Source organism: Melanerpes formicivorus, unplaced genomic scaffold (assembly GCF_026170545.1).
Source record: "Melanerpes formicivorus ecotype bairdi unplaced genomic scaffold, bMelFor1.0.p_v2 SCAF_228, whole genome shotgun sequence".
NCBI lineage: Eukaryota > Metazoa > Chordata > Aves > Piciformes > Picidae > Melanerpes > Melanerpes formicivorus.
In genome coordinates, this window is record NW_027142580.1 from 353,089 (window position 1) to 379,616 (window position 26,528).

Genomic DNA, 26,528 nt, shown 5'->3' on the forward strand with positions numbered 1-26,528 from the left:
TTCTCTCTCTCCCTATTTTCTCTCTCTCTCCCCTTCTGATCCATCCACTTTATTTGTGTACTACATAGCCTAGCTGTTGCTATTTTGGCCTCCTCTGTGCCTCTAATTTCCTAACACAGGAATATTCACAAGAACTGAGGCTCTTTCCCTCTCCAGACCAAGACAGTGGGTTCCTGTTCCCAGCAAACCTGTAGGATGGACTGGAAAGCATCAAGGTCTCTCTCTCCCAAAGGCCTTTTCTCCCCAGCACAGCCTGGCTGAGCCCTGGGGGCAGGAGGTGGGTGGGGGTGATGCCAACCTGAGGCAGCAGTGCATAGCAGCCTGGCAGGTCGCTGTCGTTCACCAGGGGCAGCAGCTGCTGGGCAGGGAGCTGCAGGTAGCAGCGGCCGAAGGTCACCACGGGCTTGGGCACTCGCAGAGCAGGAACCACACACCTGGGCAGAGAGAGGGCCAGAGGCAATGGAGACACTGGCAGAGGAGAGGCTGCTTGACCCCTCATGTGGCATGGAAGGGAGCAGAACACAGCTGCCTAGAGCAGAGTGGCTGCAAATTGCCACCAGCAGCCTGGCCTGGATCAGCAACCCCGTGGCCAGCAGGAGCAGGGCAGGGATCGGCCCCCTGGGCTCAGCACTGCTGAGGCCACCCCTCACATCCTGGCAGCAGTTTAGGGCCCCTCCAAGAAGGGCATTGAGGGGCTGGAGCGGGTCCAGAGAAGGGCAACACAGCTGGGGAAGGGTCTGGAGAACAGGGCTGGGCAGGAGCAGAGCTGCTGGGAGCAACTGGCGGCGTTTAGCCTGCAGCAAAGGAGGCAGAGCAGAGCCCTCCTGGCTCTCCACATGTCCCTGAAAGGAGGCTGGAGCCAGCTGGGGCTTGGGCTCTGCTCCCCAGGAACGAGTGACAGCACAAGAGAAATGGCCCCAGGCTGTGCCAGGGGAGGGGCAGTGCCAAGCAGCCATAGAATTGCTGTGTCCTTTAGGAAAAGGCTCAGGGCCAGGCCTGGCCATTCTGGGATGATGCTCCTCCAGGGGGCTGCCTGCAAGCCCTGCTGCTCCCAGCTCTGCCTGGGCAGAACCAGCTCATGATGCAAGGCTCCTCCTGTGGAGCTGGAGCCAGCAAACCACATGCAAGGGGCTGGATGCACCAAGAGACCCTGCAAGGAAAGTGCTGGTACCTGGCTGTGAGGGGCAGTGCCAGCAGCTCCTGGCCCACACCATCCACATCCACCACCAGAGCCAGCTCATACAAGCCCTGGGTGTTGGAGCACAGGGTGACCTGGGGGGAGAGCAAAGCCCCAAACACTTCAGCACCCCCACAGCTGCTGCCTTTCCATTCCCAGGCCATGGGAAGCAAGGGAGGCCTTGGCCCTGGTGCTGCTCCATCTGCAGAGCACAGGCCCTGGCAGCACCACAAGGCTGCTGGCAAGAGCTGCTTGCAGAAGTGCCTGTGGCAGCTCCCAGGCCATGGGTGAGAGGAATGCAGGCCCCAGCAGGCTGCCACTCAGCACTGCATGGCCAGGGAACAGCAGCAGTGCAGGGCAGAGCTGCTGCCTCCAGCAGAACCACTCCAGCTGTGCAGGGGGAAGCTGCTGCAGAAGCTTGGCCCAGCAGAACCTGCTCAGCTCACAGCCACCACAGCTTCTGCAGTCCCCCTGCAGAGCACTGCAGGGAATCCAACTCATCCTGCCCACAGCACAGGAGGAAGAAGAGCAGGCAGAGAAGCTAACTGCTTCCTCCAGCCACATCTCTCCCTGCAACAGCCTCCTGCTGCCCTCAGCCTTCCTCTGCCCAGCTGCAGGCCAAGGAATCAGCCTAAGCAGCTCTGAAAGTCTCAGCAGTGGCTTCTGGCCTGGAGCCTGGGGGGCAGGAGCTGCAGCTTCTGCCTGCAGGCTCCAAAGGCTGCTCCAAAGGCAAGTCCCAGAGCAGCACAGCTCCCAACAGCCCAGCCCTGCTGCAGGGCTCTGCCTGGCCTCCCCCTCCCAGCCAGCAGCACTGAAGCCCTCTCCCAGAGCAGGGCAGCCTCAGCCCCAGCTGCTGAAGCCCCTCTGGCCCCACTGCTCCCTACCTGGATGTCCTGGAAGCTCAGGGCAGGGATGGTGCCTCTGCCAGGGCTGATGGTGAACTCACAGGGCCTGAGGCACCTCCTGGCTCTCTTCTTCCAGGAGGGCAGAGAGTTGTCCAGCACCTGGGCAGTGCTGGGCACGCTGGGCTCTGCCACACCGTCCCCGGGCACACGGAGGGTGAAGGCCACAGGCACCAGGGAGGTGTTGGTCAGGCGACAGAACAGGCTGTGAGGGAAGCCTAGGAGAAAGGACACAGCTCTGCACCTCTGCACACAGCTCCTCTGCCTCCTGCAGGCAATCTCCTGACATGCTCAGGCTGCCCTTGGCCTCTGGCTCTCTTCCCTCTGAGCTGCAGCTGCCGCGGAAGCCAAGCAGCTCTGTGCCGGCACTGCTGGGGGACAACAAGTTCCCCATCGGGCAGCCAGGGGCCCTCCTGGCCAAGAAGGCCAAGGCTGCTCTCAGCAGAGGGTGGCCAGCAGGGCACAGCAAGCACCAGGAGCCTGCAGCTGCAAAGGCCTTCTCCAGGCCAGCAGCTGGAGAGGACTCTTCTCCTCTTGGATCCCAGGCTGCTGCCTGCTGGCATCCCTCTGGCTTTGTCTGCTCACAAGGAAGCCAAGAGACAGGGCAGGGATGGAGGGAGGGGAGGCTGCAGCTCAGCAAAGGCCAGCACTTCTCTTAGCCAAGTCCCTCAGCAGGAGGAAAACAGAGAGGCATCCTGGCCAGGCTGAGCACAGCTCTTCAGTCAGCCCAGAACTGGCTTCCCAGGCAGAGCTGAGAGCCCCTCAGGGAAAAGCCTTCTGGGAGCCTGAGCTGAAGCAGCAGAACCTGCAGCTCAGTGCTCAGGCAGCAGAGCTGGGCCTCTGCTGGGCAAGGAGAAGGAGCCCAGGGCTCTGAGCACACCAGGGCCTGAGGCAGAGCTCTTTCTTGGCCACATTCCCTGGCACTGACAACCAGTGGCCCTCCCAGCACCAAGCAACATCTCACCCTGCAGCTCAGGGGGGAAATGGTCTCCAGGCCTGGCAACATTGACCCACAGCAGCTATGGGCTGGGCCAGAGCTTCAACTCCCTCCTCCTGCAGTCCCAGCCCCTGGGCCCTGCTGGGGCTCTCACAGCCATCCTGCTGCCAAGGACTGGCAGCCTGGGGCTGATCAGACCATCAGGGACCCCACAAGACCCTGCTCTGCCAGTCCTTTGGGCCTCTGTGCCCTCAGGATGGCAAAGCCCTGCCCAGGCAGCCTGCAGCCCTGCTTGAACCTCCTGCAGGCTGCTCTGGAGGGCCACCAGTGCTGGAGGCTCTGAGGCTGCACTCTGGGGCTGCAGAGCCCTCGGGCTGTGCTCCAAGGCCAGGCCACACTCACCATAGGAGACGTCCCCGAAGCGCAGGCAAGGGACATCGAAGCGCAGAGGGGGTGCAGAGACACAGCCCCTGGGGGGACACAGCAGAGGAGGCCTTGGCTTGGCTGCAGAGCACTGCAGAGCCTGCAGCTTGCACTGCTGCTGGCAGGCTGCAAAGCTGCTCTCACAGCACAGGGGGCTGCACTCAGCCTCTCACCTGACAGTCAAGGTCACAGGCTCAGGGGATCCTTCCACACTGAACCTGAATTCCTCTGTGAAGTGCCCCAGGACAGGGGGACAGAAGCAGACCTGGATGACTTGGAACTCATCTGGCAAGAGAAGGCCCTGACAGGGGGAGAAGCTGAAGCAGGGGCCCAGAGCTGTAGTTGGAGGGACCAAGCTGAAGGAGGCATGGATGGCTCCTTTGTTGTGCAGGATCACCTGCAAGACAGCCAATGGAAACCCCTAAGGAACTTTCTTTCCTTCCAGGAGGCTGATTTGTGTCCTGCCCAAGCACCTCCCTGCAGGGTTACACCCCCCTTGATGGGGGCTGAAAAGAGCCCAGCCCCAGCTGCTCTGGCTGGGCAGAGAGAGACTTGGCTTTCCCCCTCCCAGGAGGAGGGGTCCCCTGGCTCCAAGGGGCTCTATGCCACTGCCCCTCCCTGCCCAGCAAGCCTTGCTAGGCAGGGCAGAGCTCTGCTCCTGCTCTCTCTTTCCCCTGCACAGCCACTGCTGCACAGAAGGCTCCCCAGGGCTGCTGCATCCCCCCCCTGCTGCTCCCTGCTGCATCCACACCTCCTGAAGAGCTGCAGCCACTGGCACCAAGGGAATCCAGTGCCAGCTGGGGCTGCCTTTGGATGCTTTGCCCCCTGCCCTTCACCCTATCCCTTTGGAACCTGCCCTGTTACTGATACATAGAGATAGATAAAATTACCTTTTTTCACTTCCAAACAGATTCCAGACCATTTTTTCCCTGATCTTACCTCTCCTTTCTCCTGCCTGATTTGCTTTACCTTACCAGGAAAGGGAAAGGGGGAGGGAATCTCAATCGGTTTCCATTTGGGCTTTTGGCCTGCAGGTCCAGCCCAGAGCAGCACAAGCTGACAGCTGGCAAAGGCAGAGGATGCTGCCTGCTGCTGCTTGGCAGAAGCCAAAGGGGAGTTCAGCCTTTGGGGCTTTGATGCCAAGCAGCCAGGACTTCATAGAATGGATCCTGGAATGGGTTGGTTGGAAGGGACCTTCCAGCTCATCCAGTTCCAACCCCCCCCATAGGCAGAGACCCCTCCCACCAGCCCAGGCTGCTCCAGGCCTCATCCAGCCTGCTCCTGAACACTTCCAGGGAGGGGGCAGCCACAGCCTCCCTGGGCAGCCTGTGCCAGGCTCTCCCTCCTCTCACTCTAAAGAATCTTCCTAGTTTCCAGTCTCAAGCTGCCCTCCTCAAGCTTCACCCCATTCCCTCTCCTCCTCTCCCCCAGCCCTTGGCCAAAGTCCCTCCCCAGCTCTCCTGGAGCTACTTCAGCTCCTGGAAGGCTGCTCTGAGCTCTCCCTGGAGCCTTCTCTTCCCCAGCCTGAACAGCCCCAGCTCCCACAGCCTGTCTCCATAGTAGGACTTCCCCCCAAGCCCTGCCAGCCCCTGCTGCTCACCTCAGACTTGCTGCTGGAGCCAACCAACACCTGCCCAAGGTCCAGCTGCTCAAGGCTGAAGCAGAGCCAGGGCCCTCGGCCTTCCCCTTGGATGTGCAGAGGCAGCCTGGCCTCACGGCCTGGGGAGAGAGTTCCATTGGATGACTCCTTGAGGCCTTGAGGTGGGAAGGGACCTTCCAAGGGCAGCCAGCCCAAGCAGCAGCACTCAGCAAAACAGCTGCAGGCACAGCAGCTGGCTCTGAGCCCCAAGCAACCTGACCTGAAGGGGTTCCAGGAGTGGGGCACCTACCCCTCCCTGGGCAACTGGGGCCAGGCTCTCACCACCCTCAGTGTCAAACATGCTCAAGGTCTGAGGAGGTCAGCCAAGGGGCTTGGAGGAATCAAGGAGCAAAATTAATTGACTCCTTGGTTTCTTTCAACTCACAGGGACCTTGATTCTGGGACAGTTTCCACCCTGGCAGCACAGGGGACCCGCTGCTTTGGAATGCTCATCTGCCACAGAATGGCTGCAAGAAGTGAAGCTCTCCTGAAGGCCCAGCAGGGTCTGTCAAGAGCAGGCTTCTCTCTCCCAAGACAGAGCATTTGCTCAGCTCTGCCTCCTGGAGCCCCAGAGCAGCTCAAGGGCTGTGTGCAAGTAGCTCTCTTATTGCTCTGCAATGCAAAACCTCTCCTGGCACAAGCCCTGGAGATCCACCCCTGCTGTAGAGGGATGGACATCTCCCTCAGCAGAGCAGAAAGCCCAGAGCCAGCAGCTCAGCACTGGCAACTTTGTGAAGCAAGAATTGCCTTGCCCAGCTCTGACAAGTGCAGCTGGGGCAGGAAGACATTTTGGGAACACAAGCCCTGGGCTCACACTGGAGGTGGCACTGGCCAAGGGAACCAGGCCCAATTCCTGGGCAAGTCAAAAGCTGTTCCCTGGCATCTGTGTCCCTTGGCTTGGGGCAGGAAGGAAATCAACAAAGCAGCAGAGCAGGGTTGGTGCTTTCAGCACCCTCCAAGAGTGGGAGCTGGGCTGCTGGACCTCCATGAGCTCTGGAGGTGAGGACACCCATCAGATTCCGTGGAGAAAGCCTGGCAGCGAGCTCCCACCCTTGAGACACAGCCTGAGCAGCACCCTGCAGAGATGGAGAGGAAGGACAAGGAAGCCTGAACCTGGCTACAAGCACTCCCTGCCCTGGGCTAGCACAGCACAGCCACCACCTCTGGAAGGGCAGAGCTGGTGTCACTCAGGGGGCAGTGCTGGCTGCTGCCACCAACAGCCTGAGCACCCTGCAGGGAGACAGCAGCGGCACAGAGCTCATCCAGCAGGCTGCTGGGGCTCAGCTTGCCAGGGAGAGACCTCCTGCTGAGCAGAGCAAGCCCTGAGCAACGCCACCCAGGGGAAGCACAGCCTCAGAGCTGCCAGGAGACACTTCCCAGGCAGGGAGAAGCACCTGCTGGCCAGAGATGCTCCTTTGGAGGGCACCCTGCATTCAGCAGGGTTCCCCACCTAAGCGCTGGCAGTAGCTGACCAGTGGGAGGAGATCCAGGGGCTGGCAGCACTCTGGAACTCAGCTCCTACCACCTCAGGAGCCCCAGGATGCCTCCAGGCTATGAGGACTCCTCTTGGAGGGAAACAGGCTAGAGGGGCTTAGGGGCTGCTGTGTTCTGTAGCTCCTTGGCCTTCACAGACACCTCCCAGCAGAGCAAAGGCTGGCAAACCCATGGCAGGAAACCTCAGCCCTTCCCTGCCTCACATGTTCTGGACTCAGTGGTCCAGAGGCAGTGTCCTGAGCCCTGGCCTTGGACAGCAGAGCAGCTGGGAGCCACAGGGACAGCAGGCACGGGTCCTGTTGGCCACTGACCCTTCCTAGCAACTCGAGCAGGAGCCAGGGGGCTGGAAGGTTGCTTGTGCCTGGCCTGCAGCCTGGGGCAGAGAGCAGCAGAATGGAGCTGTACCTGAGATGTCACAGTAGAACTTGGCTTCATAGACTCTGGCTGCCTGGGGCTTAAAGGTCACCTGGATCTCAGCTGAGGAGTTTGGCCACACCTCTCCCTCCTAGAAGAGAGGATGGCAGCAAACCATTGATCACCAAAGCTTCCAGCTCATGTTTGCAGCCACAGCCCTGCAGCCCTTCTTCAGAGCACCAAGGGAGAGCGAGGAGCAAGCACCACATGTGCTGGGCTGGGGGAGGAGAGACAGGCACAGGCAGAGCTCTGCAAGGGAACCTGCTCCAGAGGGGAGGGAAGCCTGGGAAACCAAGAGACTGAGAAGGCTGGACAGGGCAGAAGGGCAGAGAGCCATGGAGCAGCCCACTTCTAAGGCAGTCCTAGAGCACAGTGTGGCACATCCCCAGAGCCAGTGAGGAAAGGTTTCCACTCCCAAGGCTTGAGGCCAGGCTGCACTTGGTGTCCCTCCATCATTACCAGGAGCACCAGGACTCAGTGCTGTGGGCAGCCAGACTGCTGCCCCTCACAAGCTGGAGAGCAGGTTCAGCTGCTTGTGGAGACACAGTGCAGCTGTCACCAAGCAGGAGCCCCCAACACACTCCCAAAGCAGCTCTGACACACCACAGGATGCTGCTCACCTCCCACTGCCTCCAACATCCCTACTGCTCTGCCACAACCTCCTGCTCCCATCCTGCTGCTGCCAGCTGCTGTGCTGGGACAGCGCAGTGGTGCTGCTGCTGCTGGCTCTCAGCCTTCCATGGGCTCCAGGAGGAAGCAGCAAGAGCAGCTGAGCCCTTCCTTCACACTCATTTCACCTCTCTGCATAGAAAGAAGAGGTTGGGATTCCTGCAGGCTTTACTCCCAGATGAGATGCTGCTCAGACAGCAGCATTCTCCAGCTCAGACCATGCTCTCCCTCCGAGTCAGGGCTCTGGTTGGTGGCAGGATGTGGCCTTGGGCTCCCAGAACCAGCAGCAAGCCCTTCTCTGTACCTAGGGGCACCACAACTGCCAGAGCCCCTTTCAACCTGCCAGCCTGGGGCCCAGGCTCACAGGTGACACTGGCAGGGAGACTCAGAGCTGGTGGAAGCCCGGCTTCCAGGAGGGGATTGCTATTGCCATAACTCAGCTGCCCTTTGCCTCCTCTCCTTCCCTTCTTCAGGTGGTTTGGGACCTGCAGTGCTCTAACAGCCTCTGGGCAGCCCCCGAGCCACACGGAGGGGATGTCCTTGCAGCTAACACCGCAGAGCCCTCTGAGGGCTGGAAGGACACCGAGGCAGTGCCCTTCTTTTGCTCAGCTGCCAGCAGGCTCTCGCTGCCTGCCAGGGCCCTGCAGCTCACCAAGGCTTTGTGCACCAAGCCCTGCCAGCTCCACTCCCTCTGCGGGAGCTGGGGGCAGGATCTGCCAAGGGACCTCCCCAGGGAGGAGGAGGAGGAGGAGGAGGAAGGAGGGCTCTCAGCTGCGGCTCACCAGCGGCTCGATGGTGAAGATCTCCTCAGAGCGGCACAGCAGGGACTCTCCTTGCGCCTTCGCCCTCTGCTGCTGGAAGATGCGGGGGAGCCGGGAACGGCGTCCCTGGGGCGCAGGCTGCTTCCTGGGCTCCAGGGGGGGACGCGGCTTGAACTGCCCCCACAGCCTGCAGCCCAGAGACAAAGCCCAGCAGACAAGGGCATCACCAGCAGCTCTGCAGAGGCTCTGGCAGAAGCGCTCGGGGAGGCACAGCAGCGGCACAGCAAGGGGCTGCCCCCGAGCCCCCGGCTCCCAGCCCACGATCCCTGCCTCTTCCCTGGCCACTCGCACTCCCTGCTTGCAAGCTCGGAAGAGCTTTGTGAAAGGCAGCAGCCCCCCGGGAGCCTTCCTGCTTCACAGCCACTGCCACAGCTGATGGAGGCTCCAACAACAGCCTCGAGTGGCTCTTCCTCCCCTGGAGCTGCTCAGGGCTGCTCTTTGCACAGCCTCAGCTTGCACAGCAGCCACACACTGGGCAAGGAAAAGCACTGAGCGAGGGGAACCTGGGGCTGGCCTCTAGGGCCTGCCTGGCCCAACCACACTGAACTTGACTTGCTCAGAAGCCCCTGAAGAGCACTCCAGCTGAAGGCACTTTCCTCCCCAGCTGTGGCTTCAGACTAACTCCAGATCCCTCCATGCACCTGGGGCTGGAAAGTCACCCAAGGCTTCCCGGGATCCCCCAGGCTTTGCAGTGTGCTTTCCAGCTCAGCCCCTGGGCTCCAGCTCTTCCTCTGCTGCCTGAGGTGGCAATTTCCAAGCTTCACCACAGGCAGCCTTTGGAGAGCCTGCCCCATCTCCCACCACCACAAAGACACAGGTGCTGAAACTCAACTGGACTTCTAAGTCCTGCCTTGCTCCACCCTCCCTGCAGAACCCTCCACCTCCCAGCTCTGCTCAGCCTCCAAGGCAGGGTGGAAATAGCTCCTGGTGCTGGAAACTGGGACACCAGCAGGCAGTTAACAGCCTGCAGCAGGATAGCCTCAACCTTCTGGGCCCCTGAAGCACTCTGCCCTGCACAGGGCTGGGAAAGGAGCCTGCCAGCTTGTGCCAGCTGCAGCAGGAGAAGCTGCAGCGAGTAGCAGCAGAGTTGTGCTGCATGCAGCTGTGCTCAGTGCTGCTACTCAGTGCAGCCCAGCACTGAGCCTTGCCTCAGCCTCATGGTCCCTCTGGAGCCCAGAGATCTCTGGGCCTCAGTGCTTTGTGGCCCCCACAAGTCAGTTTGCTCTCTGAGGAAATCCAGGCCCTGCAGTTCCTCCCCAAGACACCATCCTCAGCTGGAGTGTGGATGCAGCTGGGAAGGGAAGTGCTGAGCTCCAGTAGCCCAAAGCCCAGGGATCCAGGCCTTGGTGCTGTGGGGGCTTTCCTGGCCTCAACCACTGCAAAGCACCCAGAGCCCTGGAGGCCACACTTGAGTGTCACCCTTGGAGAGGGATCTGCCTGCAGTGCAGCTTTCCAACCCACCTCTGCTGCTGCTCCTCCTCCTCCTGACTAGCAGCAGCCTTCCACTGGAAGTGAGCTCTCACACTGCTGCTGTTGTGGATGAGCAGGGTGCTGCGGCTGCTCAGCGACAGGTAGGTCTGCTCCATGCTCAAGGAGCTCCTGTCCAGCCTGATGTTCACATCCACAGCTGTGCCACTGAGGCTGCTGTGAATATCTTCTCCTGCAGGAAAGCAGAGGGGAGTCTTGCTCATCTCACTTGCAAGCTACAGCAGCATTTGGATCCTTTCTGCCAGCCCCAGAGAGCTCCAGTGCTCACTGCAGGGCTGCAGCACCACAGCAGCACCCAGGGAGCACATCAGGCTGCCCAGGAGCCAGGGGCAGCAACAGGGACAAAGCAAAGCTCTGCTGCAGGCAGAGACAACACACCCCGAGGGCACCTGTGAGCAAGGCTCTGCTTCAGCATCAGCTCTGCTGAGCCAAGCCTGTGGGCAGCATTTGGAGGTCCCAGCTCCGCTCCCCACTTACTCCTCAAGGGCCTGCTGAGGCTGACACTTCTCCTGGGGCCTGCTCTTGGCTTCTCCCACCCCAGGAGGAGTTTGACACCTCTCCAAGGAGGCAGTGAGCACTTCCTGCCCAAGCCCAAGAGCCTTTTAGTCCTGAAGCTGGGAGGTGTGGGATGGAGATGGATGGAGGAGAGTGCAGCAAAAGGCTCTGAGGCAAGGCAAGGGAGAAGCAGAGCAGGGGACAGAGGAGTGCCAGAGGCCCTGGGCACCACAGCGTCTGACAGAGCCCTGCCCTCCTCCTGTCAGCCCTCAGGCCCAGCACTGGCTGGGAACCAAAGCTCAGGCTCTGCAGTGGGCAGCCAGGGACACAGAGTGCAGGCAGGCAGTGCCCAGCACTGACCTGAGTCCCAGTGCAGGCTCAGGACCCCGCGGTGCTCCCCGGTCCGCAGCGGCAGGAACTCCACAGCCACCTGCACAGCAGCACCGACCCCCAGAGCTCCCACACAGGGCTCAGCAGAGAATGGGCTGCAAGAGAGAGACACAGCAGGGCTGCTGCAGAGACCTGGGCACCACAGCCCTGCTGCAGGCCACTGCTCTGCAGCTGCCTTCTGCAAGCAAGGAGCAAAGCAGCCCCAAGCAGCAGAAGCAGAGAACCTTTTTGGCTGGAAGAGATCTTTCAGCTCCAGTCCAACCATGCTCCCATTGCTAGGGCACCCCCAAACCATGGCCCTCAGCACCACACCAACCCCCCAGGGATGGGGACTCCACCACTGCCCCAGGCCACCTGGAGCAGGCCTTGACAACCCTCAAGGGCAAGAAATTGTTCCTCATGTCCCAGGCCACACACAACTGAGGGCATTTCCTCGTGGCCTAGCACTTGTTCCTTGGGAGCAGAGACCAAGCCCTGCCTGGCTCCAGCCTCCTGTCAGGGAGCTGAAGAGAGACAGAAGATCTGCCCTCAGCCTCCTCCAGGCTAAACATCCCCAGTGCCCTCAGCCTCTCCTCACAAGACTTTTGCTCTAGACCCTTCACCAGCTTTGTAGTCCCTCCTGGAGCCACCCCAGCACCTCAGTGTGCTCCCTGCAGTGAGGGGGCCAAAAGTCAATGCAGTACTCAGGCTGTGCATCCAGTGCCCAGTGCAGGCTACACTGCCCTGCTCCTGTTGGCCACACCATGGCTGACCCAGGCCAGGATGCTGTTGGCCTGCTCAGCCACCTGGCCACCGGCTGGCTCATCTGCAGCCTCTGTTGAGCAGCACCCCAGGTCTTTGCTGGGCATCTTTCCAGCCACTCTTCCCCCAGCCTGCAGTGCTGCAGGGGGCTGCTGTGACCCAGGTACTGGCCCTGCCACTTGGCCTTGATCAACCTCATGCCATTGGCTTGGCCTTTGATCCAGCCTGGCCAGGTGCCTCTGTAGGTTAACAGGCAGCTCAGCACTGCTGCCCAGTTGGGCCTGTCTGCAAACTGACTGAGGGAGCCTCAATGTCCTCACCCAGGGCACTGAGCAAGTGTTCAGGAGAGCTGGCCCCAGCACTGAGCCCTGGGGACCACCACTGGGGACCAGACACCAAGTGGAGTTAGCTCCCTTCACTGCAGACAGCAGAAGGAAAACCAACCCCCCAGGGGATCAGAAAGAGAGCTCCTGGCTCAGTGCTGAGGAGATTCAGCCCTCAGAAGGGCCTAGAGTAGAGAAGGACAGCAGGTGCCCCATACACTGCATCCATCTCCCTGCAGTGAGGCTGCAGAGCCCAGCTGCTGGCAATGCCACCAGAGCAGGGCTGCTGGAGAGCACAGGGCTGGAAGGGCTGCTGGAGAGCACAGGGCTGGAAGGGCTGCTGGAGAGCACAGGGCTGGAAGGGCTGCTGGAGAGCACAGGGCTGGAAGGGCTGCTGGAGAGCACAGGGCTGGAAGGGCTGCTGGAGAGCACAGGGCTGGAAGGGCTGCTGGAGAGCACAGGGCTGGAAGGGCTGCTGGAGAGCACAGGGCTGGAAGGGCTGCTGGAGAGCACAGGGCTGGAAGGGCTGCTGGAGAGCACAGGGCTGGAAGGGCTGCTGCAGAGCACAGGGCTGGAAGGGCTGCTGCAGAGCACAGGGCTGGAAGGGCTGCTGCAGAGCACAGGGCTGGAAGGGCTGCTGCAGAGCACAGGGCTGGAAGGGCTGCTGCAGAGCACAGGGCTGGAAGGGCTGCTGCAGAGCACAGGGCTGGAAGGGCTGCTGCAGAGCACAGGGCTGGAAGGGCTGCTGCAGAGCACAGGGCTGGAAGGGCTGCTGCAGAGCACAGGGCTGGAAGGGCTGCTGGCACTCAGATCTTCCCCCTGGCTCCCTGCCACCCAGAAACCTCACCTCAAGAGCTGCAAATGGCAAGGCAACTCCTGGCCCAGGAGATCCCAGCCTAGAAAGCAGAGGCAGGGACAAGCAAAGCCTGGCCTGAAGAGCAGAGCAGGATGCTGAGCTCCTCACCTCTGAGTGCTGAGGCTGTAGTGAGCCTCCCGCTCGCCCACGTTGCGGAGCAGCAGAGTCCTCTGGGTGCTGTACTTGACTGGGCAGATGGAGAAGTTTAGCTGCTGGGGGAAGTCCAGCACAGCCTGGGCACCTACAGCCCGGATGGGCACAGTGAACTCCTCCCTCTGGGTGACACAGAGCAGCTGGTGACAGTAATCCTGCAGGGAAAGGAACAGCCTCAGCAGGCTGCAGGCAGTGCCAGCCCCAGGGCAGAAGGGAAGCTGCTGGGCTTTGTCTCACTGCCAGCTGCAGGCAGAGATGCAGCAGCCCCTGGGCACCCTTCTCTCCTGCAGCACAACTGGCACAGGGCTGGGAAGGATCAGAGCTGAGCCAGCCCCTCTGCCCCACCTGCTCTCTCAGCAGGCCAGCAGCACCAAAGCAGATTCTCTGACGCTTGGATGCTGAGGCAGCCCAGAGTGACTCCACCTCAGGGGTGCCAGCCCCCCAGAGCCACTGAAGCCTGGGAAAGGCACCCAGCTGTGCCACGGTGCCAAGTGCAGTCCCAGCAATGCAGGCACCTCCTGGAAGCTTGGCAGGGATGCTCAGGCACATTGCCCAAAGGCCTTTGCCACATCACCATCAGCAGTGGCTCCCAGCTCCCCACAGCCACCAGGCAGTCACCTGGGCGTGGAAGGAGATCAGGTTGGTCAGGCAGGACCTGCCCTTCCTAAATCCATGCTGGCTGGGCCTGAGCCCTTGGCCATCCTGTAAGGGCTGTGTGATTGCACTCAAGATGACCTGTTCCATAACCTTGCCTGGCACTCAGGTCAGGCTGACAGGCCTGGAATTCCCTGGCTCCTCCTACCACTGCAGGCAGCAACCTCTTGAGACCTGCAGCCTCACCTTGTTCTCCTCAGGGGTGAAGAGGATGCAGTAAGTAGAAGCCATGCCAGGTGCTACCTTCTGGCACACATCCTTGGGGCCAACCAACTTGAAGTAAGGAGAGGTCTCCAGGATGACCTTCACCCACTGAGGAACCTGCAGGGAAGACACAACTGGGATTTTGCCACCTGTGGCACTGTGAGAAGAAACCTGGCCATGGCCAGCTGCCATCCTTCCTTCCCAAGGCACTTCCAGCACAGAGGACAAGGCTGGAGCCAAGTTCCTGCTGCCTGGGCAAAGGAGCTCTGGGACATGGGCTGCAGGCCCAAGCCCTGCTGTGAAGCAGAGCCAGAGGAAAGGAGAAACTGAGGCCCATTTTAATGAGGAAAGGGGAAAGAGCAGCACAGTGTCTGGGGTCAGTGTGGAGCACACCAATGTCCCAGGGGCCTCTTGCCAACACTCCCAAGCCAGGCACCAGAGCAGGAATGGCTCTGTTCTCCCCAGCAGGAACTGAGAGGGACCACACTTTGCAGCCTTCCTTGCCAAAGGGGCTTCTCTTTCCAGCCACAGCCCTGGCAAAGCCTCTTCTCTCAGGACACACTTGGACTGCTCTTGCTCTTCCCCCACAGCTTTTGTTGTCCCCTTGTTTCCCCCAGGAGGGAGGTGTGTGGGGGGGAGCTCCTTCCCCTGCTCTCATGCAGGCTGCTTCTGCCTTCCCAGCTGCTCTCCTCTCCCCTTCACATCTTGCTCCCCACTGCAGAGCAGCAGCTTCCAGGACACTTCCTTTGCTGACCCTTCTCTGCCTCCAGCACACTGCCTGCTGCCTGGCAAGAGAAGCCCCTGTGTGCACAGGGTTCTCTCCTGGAGCACCTTTGAACCCAGCCCCACTCCTCCCTCCTGTCTCTTCTCACCAGCTTGCTCTGGGCACCTGCCTCACTCCAGCAAATGTTTCCCCAGCTCAAATTCAAAGGGTCTCAAATCTTCCTCTTTCCACAGGAACAAAACTGCTGGCATTTGGCAGCATTTCCCTGCTCCACTTCTTTGGGGCATCTCCTCAGCACCACCAATTCTTTCCAAGCACAGGTGGAGACCTTCAGGAGGAGATGGCTCTGGATGTGCTGTGGTGTTCCAAAGGGAAAGCAGAGCTCCAGGAAAGCCCCAGCAGGGCTGAATGAAGCGTAGCAGGACCCCCAGGTCGTGCCTAAAGGCCTCCCCTTGCTGCTGCTCCATCAGTCTGTTCCACTGCTCTTTCCAAACACCTCTCCTGGAGTTTCAGTGCCACTCCCTAGGACTTATTCCAGCCTCAAGCAGAGAAGACAACCCCTGAGCTTTGTCAGGGGATTGAAGCAGCTAAGCAGGCTGTGAGAGGCAGAGAGGCCCTCCCCAAGGGCAAGAGTAACCAAGGAGCCATCAGGATGCGGTGCACACCTGAGGCAGAGCGTGAGACGAGAGAACAGCTGCAGAGCCCTCAACATTCTCAGCAAGCCAGGGCTTTCAGAGGCAAGGCTGCTCTCTAGGCAAGCTCCTCTGGGCTAGCTCCCAGCAGCACATGGCAGTGTCAGAGACAGCATGCCCAGAGAGGGCAGGTTCCTCCCACCCCCCAGCACTTACCCTGCCCTTGTTGCGCAGAACCAGCGTCGCTTCGTAGACCTGGTGGGGGAGGTAGTTCTGGAAGACCACCTCTGCTGGGAGAGGCTCAAAGCAGCTCTGCTGCAGGGCAGCTGGCAGCTGGGGGTGCACAGAGAGCAGGGAGAGGTTCAGCTGCTGGCAGCAGGACTCATGAGTGACAACCCTACACTGCTCTCCAGTCCAGCCCAGTCTCCTGGCGAGTCCCTCTGCCCAGCTCAGCCTGGGCAAGCAGAAGCTCTCCCACCTGGCTCCTGGGTGGCTCAAGAGGAGCTGGGCTGTGCTGAGCAGGCTCAGGCTAAGCAGCTCTTGGGCTGTCTCTCCAGGTTCCCTCTCCCAAACACAGGGCAAAGCCCTGTGCTGCTGTGGTCACACAGCACCAGAGCACTCCCTGACAGTGCTGGCAGCACTCATGGAGCAGCTGAGGGCCAGCAATGGACAGGAGGCTCCAGGGGAAACACTCTGGGGATGATCTTTGCTCTGAGGCAGGGAGGCCGAGGCCCACACAGCCCCAAAGAGCTTTGCCAGTGTAAAGCCTGGGAGCTGCTAAGGAGAGAACAGCAGCAGAGGAGGGAAGGCAGGACAAGGAGAGCTGAGTGCTGGCGAGGTTCAGCTCCTTTCTCTGCAGCACTGGGCAGCTGGAGGAGGACTGGACTTGGCAGCTCCTTCTGCCAGGAGCTTTCAGTGGCTCTTTGGTCCTGCTCTGGTGCTGCTGCTTTTGTTCAACTCCACTGCAGCAGCAGCCTGGCAATGCACACAAGCAGCAAATGCTGGCAGAGCAGAGGCACTGCTAGGAGAAAGTTCCTCCCTGCTTTGCCTCCCCTCTCCCAGCTGTGCTGCTCCCACTCACCAGACCCAGGCAGCTCTCCTGCTGCTCCACACAAGCCATGGCCAGGCTGAAGCCAGCAGCTGCAGCATGCTGCCAGTTCTCTGTGTGCCCAGCTGAGGGCTTCCCAACCTCCTGGGCTGGCCAGGGCAACCCACAACCAGTATGTCACAGGTCTGCTGCTGGCAATTGCTGCTCAGCAGCCTCCCTCCCTGCTCTGCCCTCGGGGCTGTGTGCTCTGGCCAGCAGCTCTGCAGCAAAGCAGCTTGAGGCACAGCTGCAGCAAACACTGAGCCAGACAAGGCACAGCCAGGGGCTGAGGCCCCTCTGCAGCTGGCAGGAGCCTGCAGCCTGCAAAGCCAGCCCCCTGGGAGGGCCCCAACCTGCTGCTCCACCCCAAAGCACCACTGCAGCTGAGTGTGCTCAGTGCTGAGCAACTCCTGCAGGCCTTCAGCCCCCCAAGGCCAAGGCTGCCAGCAGCGAAGGAGTCCCAGCCCCAGGCACTTGGCAGCGACCACCCCAAGCAGCAGCTGCCTGTGGCAGCAGGAGGATGGCAAATGGCAAGCTCCTGCCCTTGTGTCCTGCCCCAGCCTGCCCCCTGCATGGGGCTTGAGTGCCAGGGGCTCAGCTCCAGGAACCCCCCCCAGCTGCAGCAGAGCTTCTGCAGCACAGCTCAGGACTTGAACAGCTCAGCAGGGAGCAAGGTCTGAGCTTTCTCCTGGCAGGAGGAACTCAGCACTGCCAGCAGCTGCACAGCACAACAGGACCTGGCCAGCCAGTTAGAGCTAAGCTGGAGGCAGGCCTGCCACCAGCAGGCTCCTCTCCAAATGCCTCCCCAAACAGCAAGGAAAGGGCAGGAAAAGCTTACCTTTGGGCAGGAGGCCTCACTGGAGTCTGCAAGCTGGGCAATCAGGGGCAGGGTCCTGGCCTCAGGCTTGCCCCTCCTGGTAACAGGGGGCAGCTTCCCCTCCAGGCTGCTGCCCCTCTGGGTGGGGATTGGGGGCAGCTTCCCCTCCAGGCTGCTGCCCCTCTGGGTGCAGATTGGGGGCAGCTTCCCCTCCAGGCTGCTGCCCCTCTGGGTGCAGATTGGGGGCAGCTTCCCCTCCAGGCTGCTGCCCCTCTGGGTGGAGACTGGGGGCAGCCACATCTCCTGAATGCTGCCCAGCCTCTGCTTGAGCCGGGGCAGCCTCCTCTCCTCAGCCTTGCCACCCCTCTGGATGATCTGGGGCAGGCTCCCCTCCTGAGTGCCACCCAGGCTCTGCTCCATGAGCTCAGGCATCTCCTGCAGGAAGGAGGAGGGAGTCAGCTGAAACACACACCACCAGCACAAGCCACAGCAACCCCTCTGCTCCTCTTGTCCGAGTGCCACTGAGGAGTAATTTGTGGTCAGAGCTACCAGGCCAGTCCTGGAAGCCTCCTGAGGGACCTGCTGCAGTGTTTCAGATCAGAGCATTCCTGAGCCAGAGCAGAAGGGACAAGCTCTAACCAAGGGGCTCTGTCCCATGAGCTGCTGCCTGCTTTGCTGGGGCACTCCTGGGGATTGCTGCTCTCTGGGCATTTGTTCCCTCTGTAGTGCTGCTGGATAGAGCCAGGGAGCTCTGAAGAGAGCAGGGCAAGAGTGCTCAGAACTGCCCCAGCTCTGCCCTTGCCCCAGGCTCCCCAGCCTGCCCTGGGGAGATGGCACTGCTGGGGGAGGCAGAGGAGGGCAGAAAAGCAGCCCTGTGCCAGGACTGAGGTGCAGAGGAATGTCTCCAAGTCTGAGTTCTCCTTCATTAGCACTTTTCTCTCTGTCCTGGCCTCACAGAGCCCTCCTCAGAAGCCTACAGAGACATCTCCTTGAGAGACCATCAGCACCAGGGCATCTCCAGTCAGGTGAGCTGCAGTCAGCAAAGGGGACAGTTATGGAGAGGAAGGAAGAATTGCCCTGGCTCCAGAGGGGTGGCTCTGTGCTCCACGTAGGCTATCCCAGCAGGGTGGGGGTTGGAAGGCACCTCTGGGGATCAGCCAGTCCAACCCTCTTGCAGAAACCCAGAGCAGCTTGCCCAGGATCACATCTAGGTGGGTTTGGAATCTCTCCAGAGAAGGAGACTCCACAACCTCTCTGGGCAGCCTGTTCCAAGGCTCCTCCTTGACCACAGCAGCTACTTACAGTTCCAGGCTGCTTTGCCTCTCTGGCTGGCTTCAGGTGACCAGGTGCTGCCACTGTGCCCTGGAGCCCCTCAGGCATTTTGGAGGGCCTCCTGGAGCGCTGGTTCTGCTCAGTGGCCATGGCTCAGCTCACCTGCAAGGAGCAGCAGCAGACCTTTGAAAAGCCAGAAGCCCACTCCCAGCAAAGCCAAAGGCTCCACAGTGTCTCCAGGCTGGGGCATCCTTCCCCAGGGGAGAGCACCTGGGCTGCCCTGCTGCTGTTTCTGCCTCGGGGAGCACAGGGCTCCATTCCCTGGGCAAGAAGCAGAGCTGCTCAGCAGAGTTGCTCAGGGCTGCTCTGCTTGGCTTCAGGGACAGAAATGAGCCAGCAAAGATGACTCCTTCCAGACACACAATTACCACAGTGCCCACCAGCATTTCTCCATGGAGAATGAGGGCCCTGCTCTTCACTCCCTGACACCCAAACTCAAGGCTCCCCACAGGCACTCCAGAGGCTGCAGCAGCAGAAAGAAAAGCAGGAAACCACTCAAGGGAGAAGCTCAGCAAGAAATGCTGCAGGGGTGAGAGCAGGGCCACTTAAGGCTTCATCCTAACAGCAGCAGAGGCTCTCCAGCCTCCTTAGCCTACAAGTAGCATGGCTTAACAGGTCCCCCTGAGTGAACCAGGTCCAGGTTAACTTCTTCCACTCAGCAGCATGGCCACCACCTCTCTCCATCGACACAAAGCTATCAACAGTGAGCTCCACTCTGCTGAGGGGCACCAGCGATCCACAGCCAAGCTGGCACAAGAGGCACTGCCAGCAGCCCTGGAAAACAGCCTCTCCCCCTTGCTGAACCATCTGCAGGTCCTGCAGCAGCACTTCCCAGTGTCCAGCAGAGGCTGTTGATGGTCACATCCTGAGCAGCTGCCTTCCTGGAGCCTCCCTGAGAGCTCTGAAATGCTCGGTAACCCTCAGTCCCAACCAAGCTGCTTTCATCTCAATCCTCCAAACCTTCTTGGGCAAATAATTCTCAGTGTGCCTGCCCCACCCCCACACTGGGGCCCAGCCTCTGGAAGAACAGAAACACTCAGCTCAGAGACACCCAGCTGCAGAAGGGGAAGTGACCAAAAGCAGCAGCAGGAATGCAGCCTCCAGCCTGACCTTGGCAGGCTCAGCCTGGTGCCGGCTCCCCAGCACACACAGGCACTGCTGGCTGCCAGGACAGGGAACATTACCAGCGGCTGCCCTGCTGCAGCACTGCCTGGGACCCCGTGCTGGTGAAGCTTGGACTTCACGGAGTTGTTTCCCATCCCTCAGTTCAGAGGCAAGGCTGGACAACCTGTCCTGAGTTACCTGCAGCCTCCTGAAGCAGTCCAGCCTCTGGATTTTCAAGAGAGAGATGCAGGAATTGCTGCTTCTCAGGAAATCCCCTAGGGTTTTAAAATGCAAGGAAAGGAGAGTTGGGCTGGGGGAGCTTTGCAGTCTCTGCTACCTAGGCAGCTGCTGCATCTTTCATCCTCAGCCTGCACAGCGTTTGCTAGGCAGAGGAGAAATCCTCTCAGCCCTCACTTGCAGATGGGGCAGCAGAGGTGAAAACTGAAGGCAAAAACATCCCAAAGCCCAGGTGCAAGGGAAGGAGGATCAGACTGGCAGCAGGGAGACAGGCAGCCTCTCTCCCCTCCACGTTTAGTCCCAGCCTGGAGGCAGACACAGCAGCATCCCATGGCAACAAAGAAGACCCAGAGGGATTTTGTGTTTCAGGGAGCAGTTTGTCCAGCTGTGGGGGCAGGGAGAAGGGGCTCCAGCTCCTCCGGGGGTGCCCAGCATGGCAAGTGCTGCAGCTCCAGGGGCCTGTCCCCCAGCACAAGAACCTCCCCTTGGCTAAGGGGCAGCCTCCTCCCTCAAATCCTGCCCCGAGCAGCAGCTGGGTGCCGGCAATGGCCTCAGCACTGCTGGGTGGGACAGCGGCGCTCAGGCTTCCACCCTCCCTGCTCAGCCCTGCTCCCAGCCCTCCCTCCTGAGGCAGCCAAAGCCCCTCCCGGGGCTTGGCTGGGGAGGGGACACAGCCATCGTCACCTCGGCCCGGGGCCGGCACCAGTCTCCAATGGGATCCACCAGGATCCACCAGCATCCACCAGCATCCACCAGCGATCCCACTGCCACACAGTCGCGGCTGGGCTGTGCCTGGTTGCCACAGCGACAGAGCCTGAGGCCACCCAGCGGCCCCCTGGCAACCGCGGGGACAAAGAGGGGAGTGCCCAGCGCTGGCACCAGATGGCAGCCAGCGGGCACAGGGCTGCCCAGAGCCTACAGGGGAGCTGCCTGTGCCCCCCTGCTCCAGCTCCCCCAGGGCAGGCCCAGAAAGCCCCCCAGGAGCCAGGGCTGCCAAGCTGCTCCTGCGGGGAGCCCCCACACAGCTCCTGCTGCCCCAGGAGACTCAAACCAGCTGCCTGCCCCTCTGGCCATGCTGCCCTGGCTGAGCCCAGGCTGCCACTGGCCTCCTGTGCTGCAAGTGCCCCTTGCTGGCTCAGGTCCAGTTCCTCACCCACCGGCACCCTGAGGCTGCAGGCTGCTCCCAGGCTTCCCAGGGAGGCTGTGGCTGCCTCTTCCCTGGGGGTGTCCAAGGCCAGGTCGGATGAGGCCTCCAGCAGCTGAGTCCAGTTGAGAGCTGTCCCTGCCCAGGCTGGGAAGGTTGATCTCTGAGGCCCCTTCCAACCTCAGCCCTTCTATGCTGTTTCAAACACAACTCACCCTACAAAGCAGTCTTGCTTTTCACTCACCTCAGAGAGGGAAGAGCACTGCAGGATGCATAGCCCAGAGTGGCTCCCAGAGCCCCTGCTCAGGCAGCATTGCCCCTGGCAGCTAAAGGTCTGCTTTGTTTCAGCAGCAACCTGACTCTGTCAAACTGCTCAAAGGAACTACAGAGCCTGCAGGTCCCCCACACTCCCGGGGGGGTCAGGGGCGCTGAGAGATGTCTGTGTTCCTCTTGGCCCCACACTCCCTTGCTGCCCAGGAGGCCCATGGTGGGCTGCAGGACACTGTCAGCATGCTGTGCAGCACTGCTGCAGGTGCTGGCAGGGACACTGCCAGTGCCCTTCCTTCAGCTGGCCCAGGATGTCACCCAGCTGCTTCAGCACTCCTCCAGGCGTGGCTGGAAACCGGGGAGCACAGTGCTCAGTCAGCTCAGCATCTCCCACAGCCATGCCCAGGACCTGCTTGGCCAAGCAGAGGCCCCAGCCAGGCCCCAGCTGCAGTTCCTTGACCCCCAAACCCACCTCCTCTCAGCCAGGTGTACCTGCTGGCAAAGATTCTGCTCAGCTCCTCCAGGACATGGTTGAGTTTCACCTGCAGGTCCTTGAGGCTATCTCTGGCTTCTGGCTCCAGCTGGAGGAGGGACAGATTGGAGAAGCCATCAGGGTCCCTGGTGCAGCCCTGGGGGACTTTCTGCATGCCAAATGCATCCCTGGGCAGGGTGAAGCCCGTCCATCATCTGACATGGTGGAAGAGCAGGGTGCTATGGAATGGGATAGCATGGTCCCATACAGGGGTGAGGAACTGGGGTCTGCACCCAGTGCTGTGGAGCCAGGGAAGGGACTTCCTCTGGGTAGAGGACACTGGTTCAGCTCCCCCACATGGCTCCCTCCTGGACACCTAATATGCACCTCCTTCCCACTCATGGCTTCAAACATCTTCTCGAGCTGGACAGGGAGCTGCTGGATGTTGTTCATCAGAACGCAGGGCTGAGGGGAAAGGATGGAAAGTGGAGCCAGCACCAACAAAAGTAGCTGGAACAGCTCTCTGCTGCCCCAGCTCCCTCCCAGCATGTACTCCTGGACATGAGAACAGTCATGGCAGAGAGCCCTGCCTGCAGCATTTCAGCAACTGCCACGGGGCAGAGATGAGGGCAGAACCTTCATCACAGGAGCCAGCCTTGGAGCTGAGGTGAGGGGCTGGGCCACCATGTGGGAACAATTCTGCCTGGCAGAACCAGACAGGTGGCAAGCAGAAGGAAGACACCATCACCACTTTCTCCTTGGAGAAGGAGAGTAGGCAGGATGCAGACACAGTACGAGGCAAAATCCTTGGAGATGATCTCAGCGTACTGGAGCAGCACATTGCTGGTCTGCAGCCACAGGATGGCAGCAGCAAAGACACCCAGACAGCAGCAAAGCAGAGAGAGAAGACCTTGAGGCCCACAGCAGGGAAACAACCTGGGTAAGAGCTGGGGCTCCTAGACCCTCTGGCCCTATAGATGTGCCAGAAGCACAGCCTCTGGAAGCCAGACCCAGCACGCTTGGTCTCAGTAAGCAGCTCCATCACCCTCACAGCTCTGAGCATCAGCCAGCAAGGCTGCACAAATCTCCCACAATGCAACGAGCCACCAGCATGTAACTTATCTAGATTCATTGACCAATTATCTCATTATTGAGCTAATCTCCTCTGCTATCAAAGCTGGGAGAGCCACAGGTGCTGTGGCATGCTTGCTTGAACATGCTAGAGGTGGTGCAGTCTGTGCCCTATGTCATTGCCTGCAGCTGGACAGGAAGTGACAGAGAGTGCAGGAGCCCTGGGCCAGAGCTGAGTCAAGAGTGCCAAGAGTGATGCTGGCCCAATGGCCCCACCCTGGTAGCTGCTCACCTTGGCAAACTTTCTTATGTGATACCCAACAATCAGGGGGGCAGAGCACTCAAGCTTCTTGATGATCTCGAGCTCTGGTTAAGCTGGGAGAAGACATCCACCACCGAGCTGGAACTGGAGGATTTTAGCCCTGTTGGGGACAAGCCCCCTGCCCAGCCCCCAGCAGCAGGTCCTGTACCAGCAGTCCTGTGCATACCCCATTCTCCTTGTCCTGCTCCAGTGCTCCATGCAGGATATCCCAGGACACCTCTTCATTCTCATCCAGCCACTGGAAGACAAAGGGCTTGAACCATCTGGAAGAGAGGCCCAGCCCCAGCCAGCCCCTGGGGCACAAGCACTGCCCCCCACCCCCTGAGGGCTGCACTCCCGCAGGGTGCTCGGGCCCTCGTCTCCTGCAGGCAGGCAGCTCGGTGCCGTACTCGTTGTAGAGTCACTGCACCTTGGAGTGCAGCTGCATGGAGTCTGTGTTCTTGCACAGGCAGTGCTTGTCCTGCTCTGCACGAGGGGAGTGTGCCCAGGCTTTGCCTTGAGCCCCAGCCCTGCAGGGAAGCTGCTTCAAGGGCAGCTCCTGGGATGCCAGGGAAATGGGGTGAAGATTGAAAAGCTTCTTGGGTGGGATTTATGCCAGGTGTTGTGTTAGTGAGGGGGTGAAATGGGTTTGGCCAGGGAACAGGTGAGGTGAGGGCAGGGCAGAGTAGAGTATGGCTCCTGCCTGGTTCTCCAGCCTGGCTTGGGGTGTCACAGGAGCACTCACCCTCCATTGCATATCCTGAACAAAGAGGTTCCACATTACCTCAGCACTGATGGTCTGCACATTTACTTCCTGGGGAAGCCTAGGGCAAGGGGAAAGTGGAGGGTGGACCAGTCCCACTTGGAGACAGATCCCCCACACCACCCTCCTGCCTCAATTTCCCCATCTGTAGGTTACAGGTCACTTCCAAAGGACAAAAGCCACTACAGCCACTGCATGGGCACTCCCCTGGGTGCAAAGCACCCTACCCAGCACCTGCTCACTGGTTCAGGCAGGGTGGGTAGGAGTTCTTGTCCTCCCAATAAAGGAGACTATCAGGGTGATGAGCTTAGACCAAAGGTGGTCTATTCCACTCCCCCTTCCTGTCCAGGAAGCCTACAAACAGGAGGACACTGCTGCCATTTTCCCTCTTTGCTCCTGCCTCGCTTGTTCTGAAGGACCAACAGCCACTGCTGGCCTCCTGGTGCCGCCACAGGGCCAGGCCTGGCCTTCTCCCTGCCGCATCCACACTTCTCTAAGGGACTGAAATCCACATACACTGAGGGAGATACAAAGCCATCCAAATTGGGTTCTATATATTTTCCTACTCATCCTTATTCCTCACCCTTGTAAACCCTCCCTGTTAATACTATCCATACATATATTGTTAAAAAGAATTTACTTCTCCTACTTCCAAACCAACTCCAGATTAGTTTTTGGTAGATTTACTTCCTTCTCTTTCCCCCTTGTCTCAGCATGTGTGGACACATCCCCCTCCTTTCCTGAGGGGAACAAAGGCCAAGGCATTAGCCAGGTGGCACAAACAATTGCACACACCCATCTCATGAGATGCTTGTGCTAATAAGAAGTATGGGCACAACTCTAGCTTCATGCTTCCTGTTGCTTACAAGAGTTGTTGCTTCCTGCCAGTTGTTTATGAGAATGCCCACTGGCCAAATCCAGCCTCAAGAAACTTAAAAGGAATGGAATGGAATGGACCAGACCTTCAAGATCATCGAGTCCAACCTATCATCCAACACCACCTAATCAACTAACCCATGGCACCAAGCACCCTGTCAAGTCTCCTCCTGAACACCTCCAGGGATGGTGACTCCACCAACTCCTTGGGCAGCCCATTCCAATGGGCAATCACTCTCTGTGTGTAGAACTTCCTCCTAACCTCCAGCCTAAACCTCCCCTGGCACCGCCTGAGACTGTGTCCTCTTGTTCTGGTGCTGGCTGCCTGGGAGAAGAGACCAACCCCTTCCTGGCTACAACTTCCCCTCAGGAGTTGTAGAGAGCAATGAGGTCTCCCCTGAGCCTCCTCTTCTCCAGGCTAAGCAACCCCAGCTCCCTCAGCCTCTCCTCACAGGGCTGTGTTCCAGACCCCTCCCCAGCATTGTTGCCCTTCAGAGCAAGGAAGTGAACAGAGAAGAGATAAGAAGAGCGAAGACTGTTTTAGAATAGAATAGAATAGAATAGAATAGAATAGAATAGAATAGAATAGAATAGAATAGAATAGAATAGAATAGAATAGAACAGAATAGAATAAGATCAGAATAGAAGTAGAATAGAGGGGAAGGTTTGGGAAGGGAAGGTTTGGGAAGGTTTGGGAAGGGAAAGGAAGGGAAGGGAAGGGAGGAGGGGGAGAGGAGAGGTGGGAAGGGAAGGGAAGGGAAGGGAAGGGAAGGGAAGGGAAGGGAAGGGAAGGGAAGGGAAGGGAAGGGAAGGGAAGGGAAGGGAAGGGAAGGGAAGGGAAGGGAAGGGAAGGGAAGGGAAGGGAAGGGAAGGGAAGGGAAGGGAAGGGAAGGGAAGGGAAGGGAAGGAAGGGAAGGGAAGGGAAGGGAAGGGAAGGGAAGGGAAGGGAAGGGAAGGAAGAAAGGGGAGGGGAGGGAGGAGAGGAGAGGAGAGGAGAGGAGAGGAGAGGAGAGGAGAGGAGAGGAGAGGAGAGGAGAGGAGAGGAGAGGAGAGGAGAGGAGAGGAGAGGAGAGGAGAGGAGAGGAGAGGAGAGGAGAGGAGAGGAGAGGAGAGGAGAGGAGAGGAGAGGAGAGGAGAGGAGAGGAGAGGAGAGGAGAGGAGAGGAGAGGAGAGGAGAGGAGAGGAGAGGAGAGGAGAGGAGAGAGGAGAGGAGAGGAGAGGAGAGGAGAGGAGAGGAGAGGAGAGGAGAGGAGAGGAGAGGAGAGGAGAGGAGAGGAGAGGAGAGGAGAGGAGAGGAGAGGAGAGGAGAAGAGAAGAGAGAGGAGAAGAGAAGAGAAGAGAAGAGAAGAGAAGAGAAGAGAAGAGAAGAGAAGAGAAGAGAAGAGAAGAGAAGAGAAGAGAAGAGAAGAGAAGAGAAGAGAAGAGAAGAGAAGAGAAGAGAAGAGAAGAGAAGAAGAGAAGAGAAGAGAAGAGAAGAGAAGAGAAGAGAAGAGAAGAGAGGAGAAGAGAGGAGAAGAGAGGAGAAGAGAGGAGAAGAGAGGAGAAGAGAGGAGAAGAGAGGAGAAGAGAAGAGAATAGACTAGACCAGGTTGGAAGAGACCTTAGAGCCCTGCACTTGTTGCTACTGAAGTTGTGACCCCCCTGTATAGAGAAGATTCATTAAATGCTGAAGAGTAAGGCCTTTCAACATTGCCTTCCTATCAGCACCCTGACACTCAGCACTCTCCATCACTGTTGTGCACTTGGCAATCCAGATCCACTTCTGACTGGATGTTGCACTGCAGTCTTTCAAGCTCAGTGGAGCTACATGTCAGGAACCTGAGGTTAAATCCTCTCTTGCTTAACCTCTTTCAGCTTCCAGTGTATCTACAAGGGCCGCTGAGCATTAAATATTGAGAGCAGCATCTCCTTTCAGGGTGCA

General features: G+C 59.5%; 1 protein-coding gene across 1 annotated transcript in view; it reads right to left on the reverse strand.

Annotated features, from left to right (window-relative positions):
- The window catches only part of LOC137458163 (hydrocephalus-inducing protein homolog), a 66,212-nt gene extending 49,956 nt beyond the window's left edge, over window positions 1–16,256 (reverse strand). The window contains 14 exon segments of the mRNA XM_068169852.1: window positions 299–434; window positions 1,172–1,272; window positions 2,062–2,297; window positions 3,419–3,486; window positions 3,613–3,836; window positions 5,040–5,158; window positions 6,978–7,077; window positions 8,438–8,603; window positions 9,938–10,136; window positions 10,820–10,944; window positions 12,878–13,077; window positions 13,763–13,897; window positions 15,353–15,469; window positions 16,218–16,256. Of these exon segments, the coding sequence (XP_068025953.1) occupies window positions 299–434; window positions 1,172–1,272; window positions 2,062–2,297; window positions 3,419–3,486; window positions 3,613–3,836; window positions 5,040–5,158; window positions 6,978–7,077; window positions 8,438–8,603; window positions 9,938–10,136; window positions 10,820–10,944; window positions 12,878–13,077; window positions 13,763–13,897; window positions 15,353–15,469; window positions 16,218–16,256 (1,965 nt within the window).
- Window positions 16,257–26,528: the final 10,272 nt, after the last annotated feature.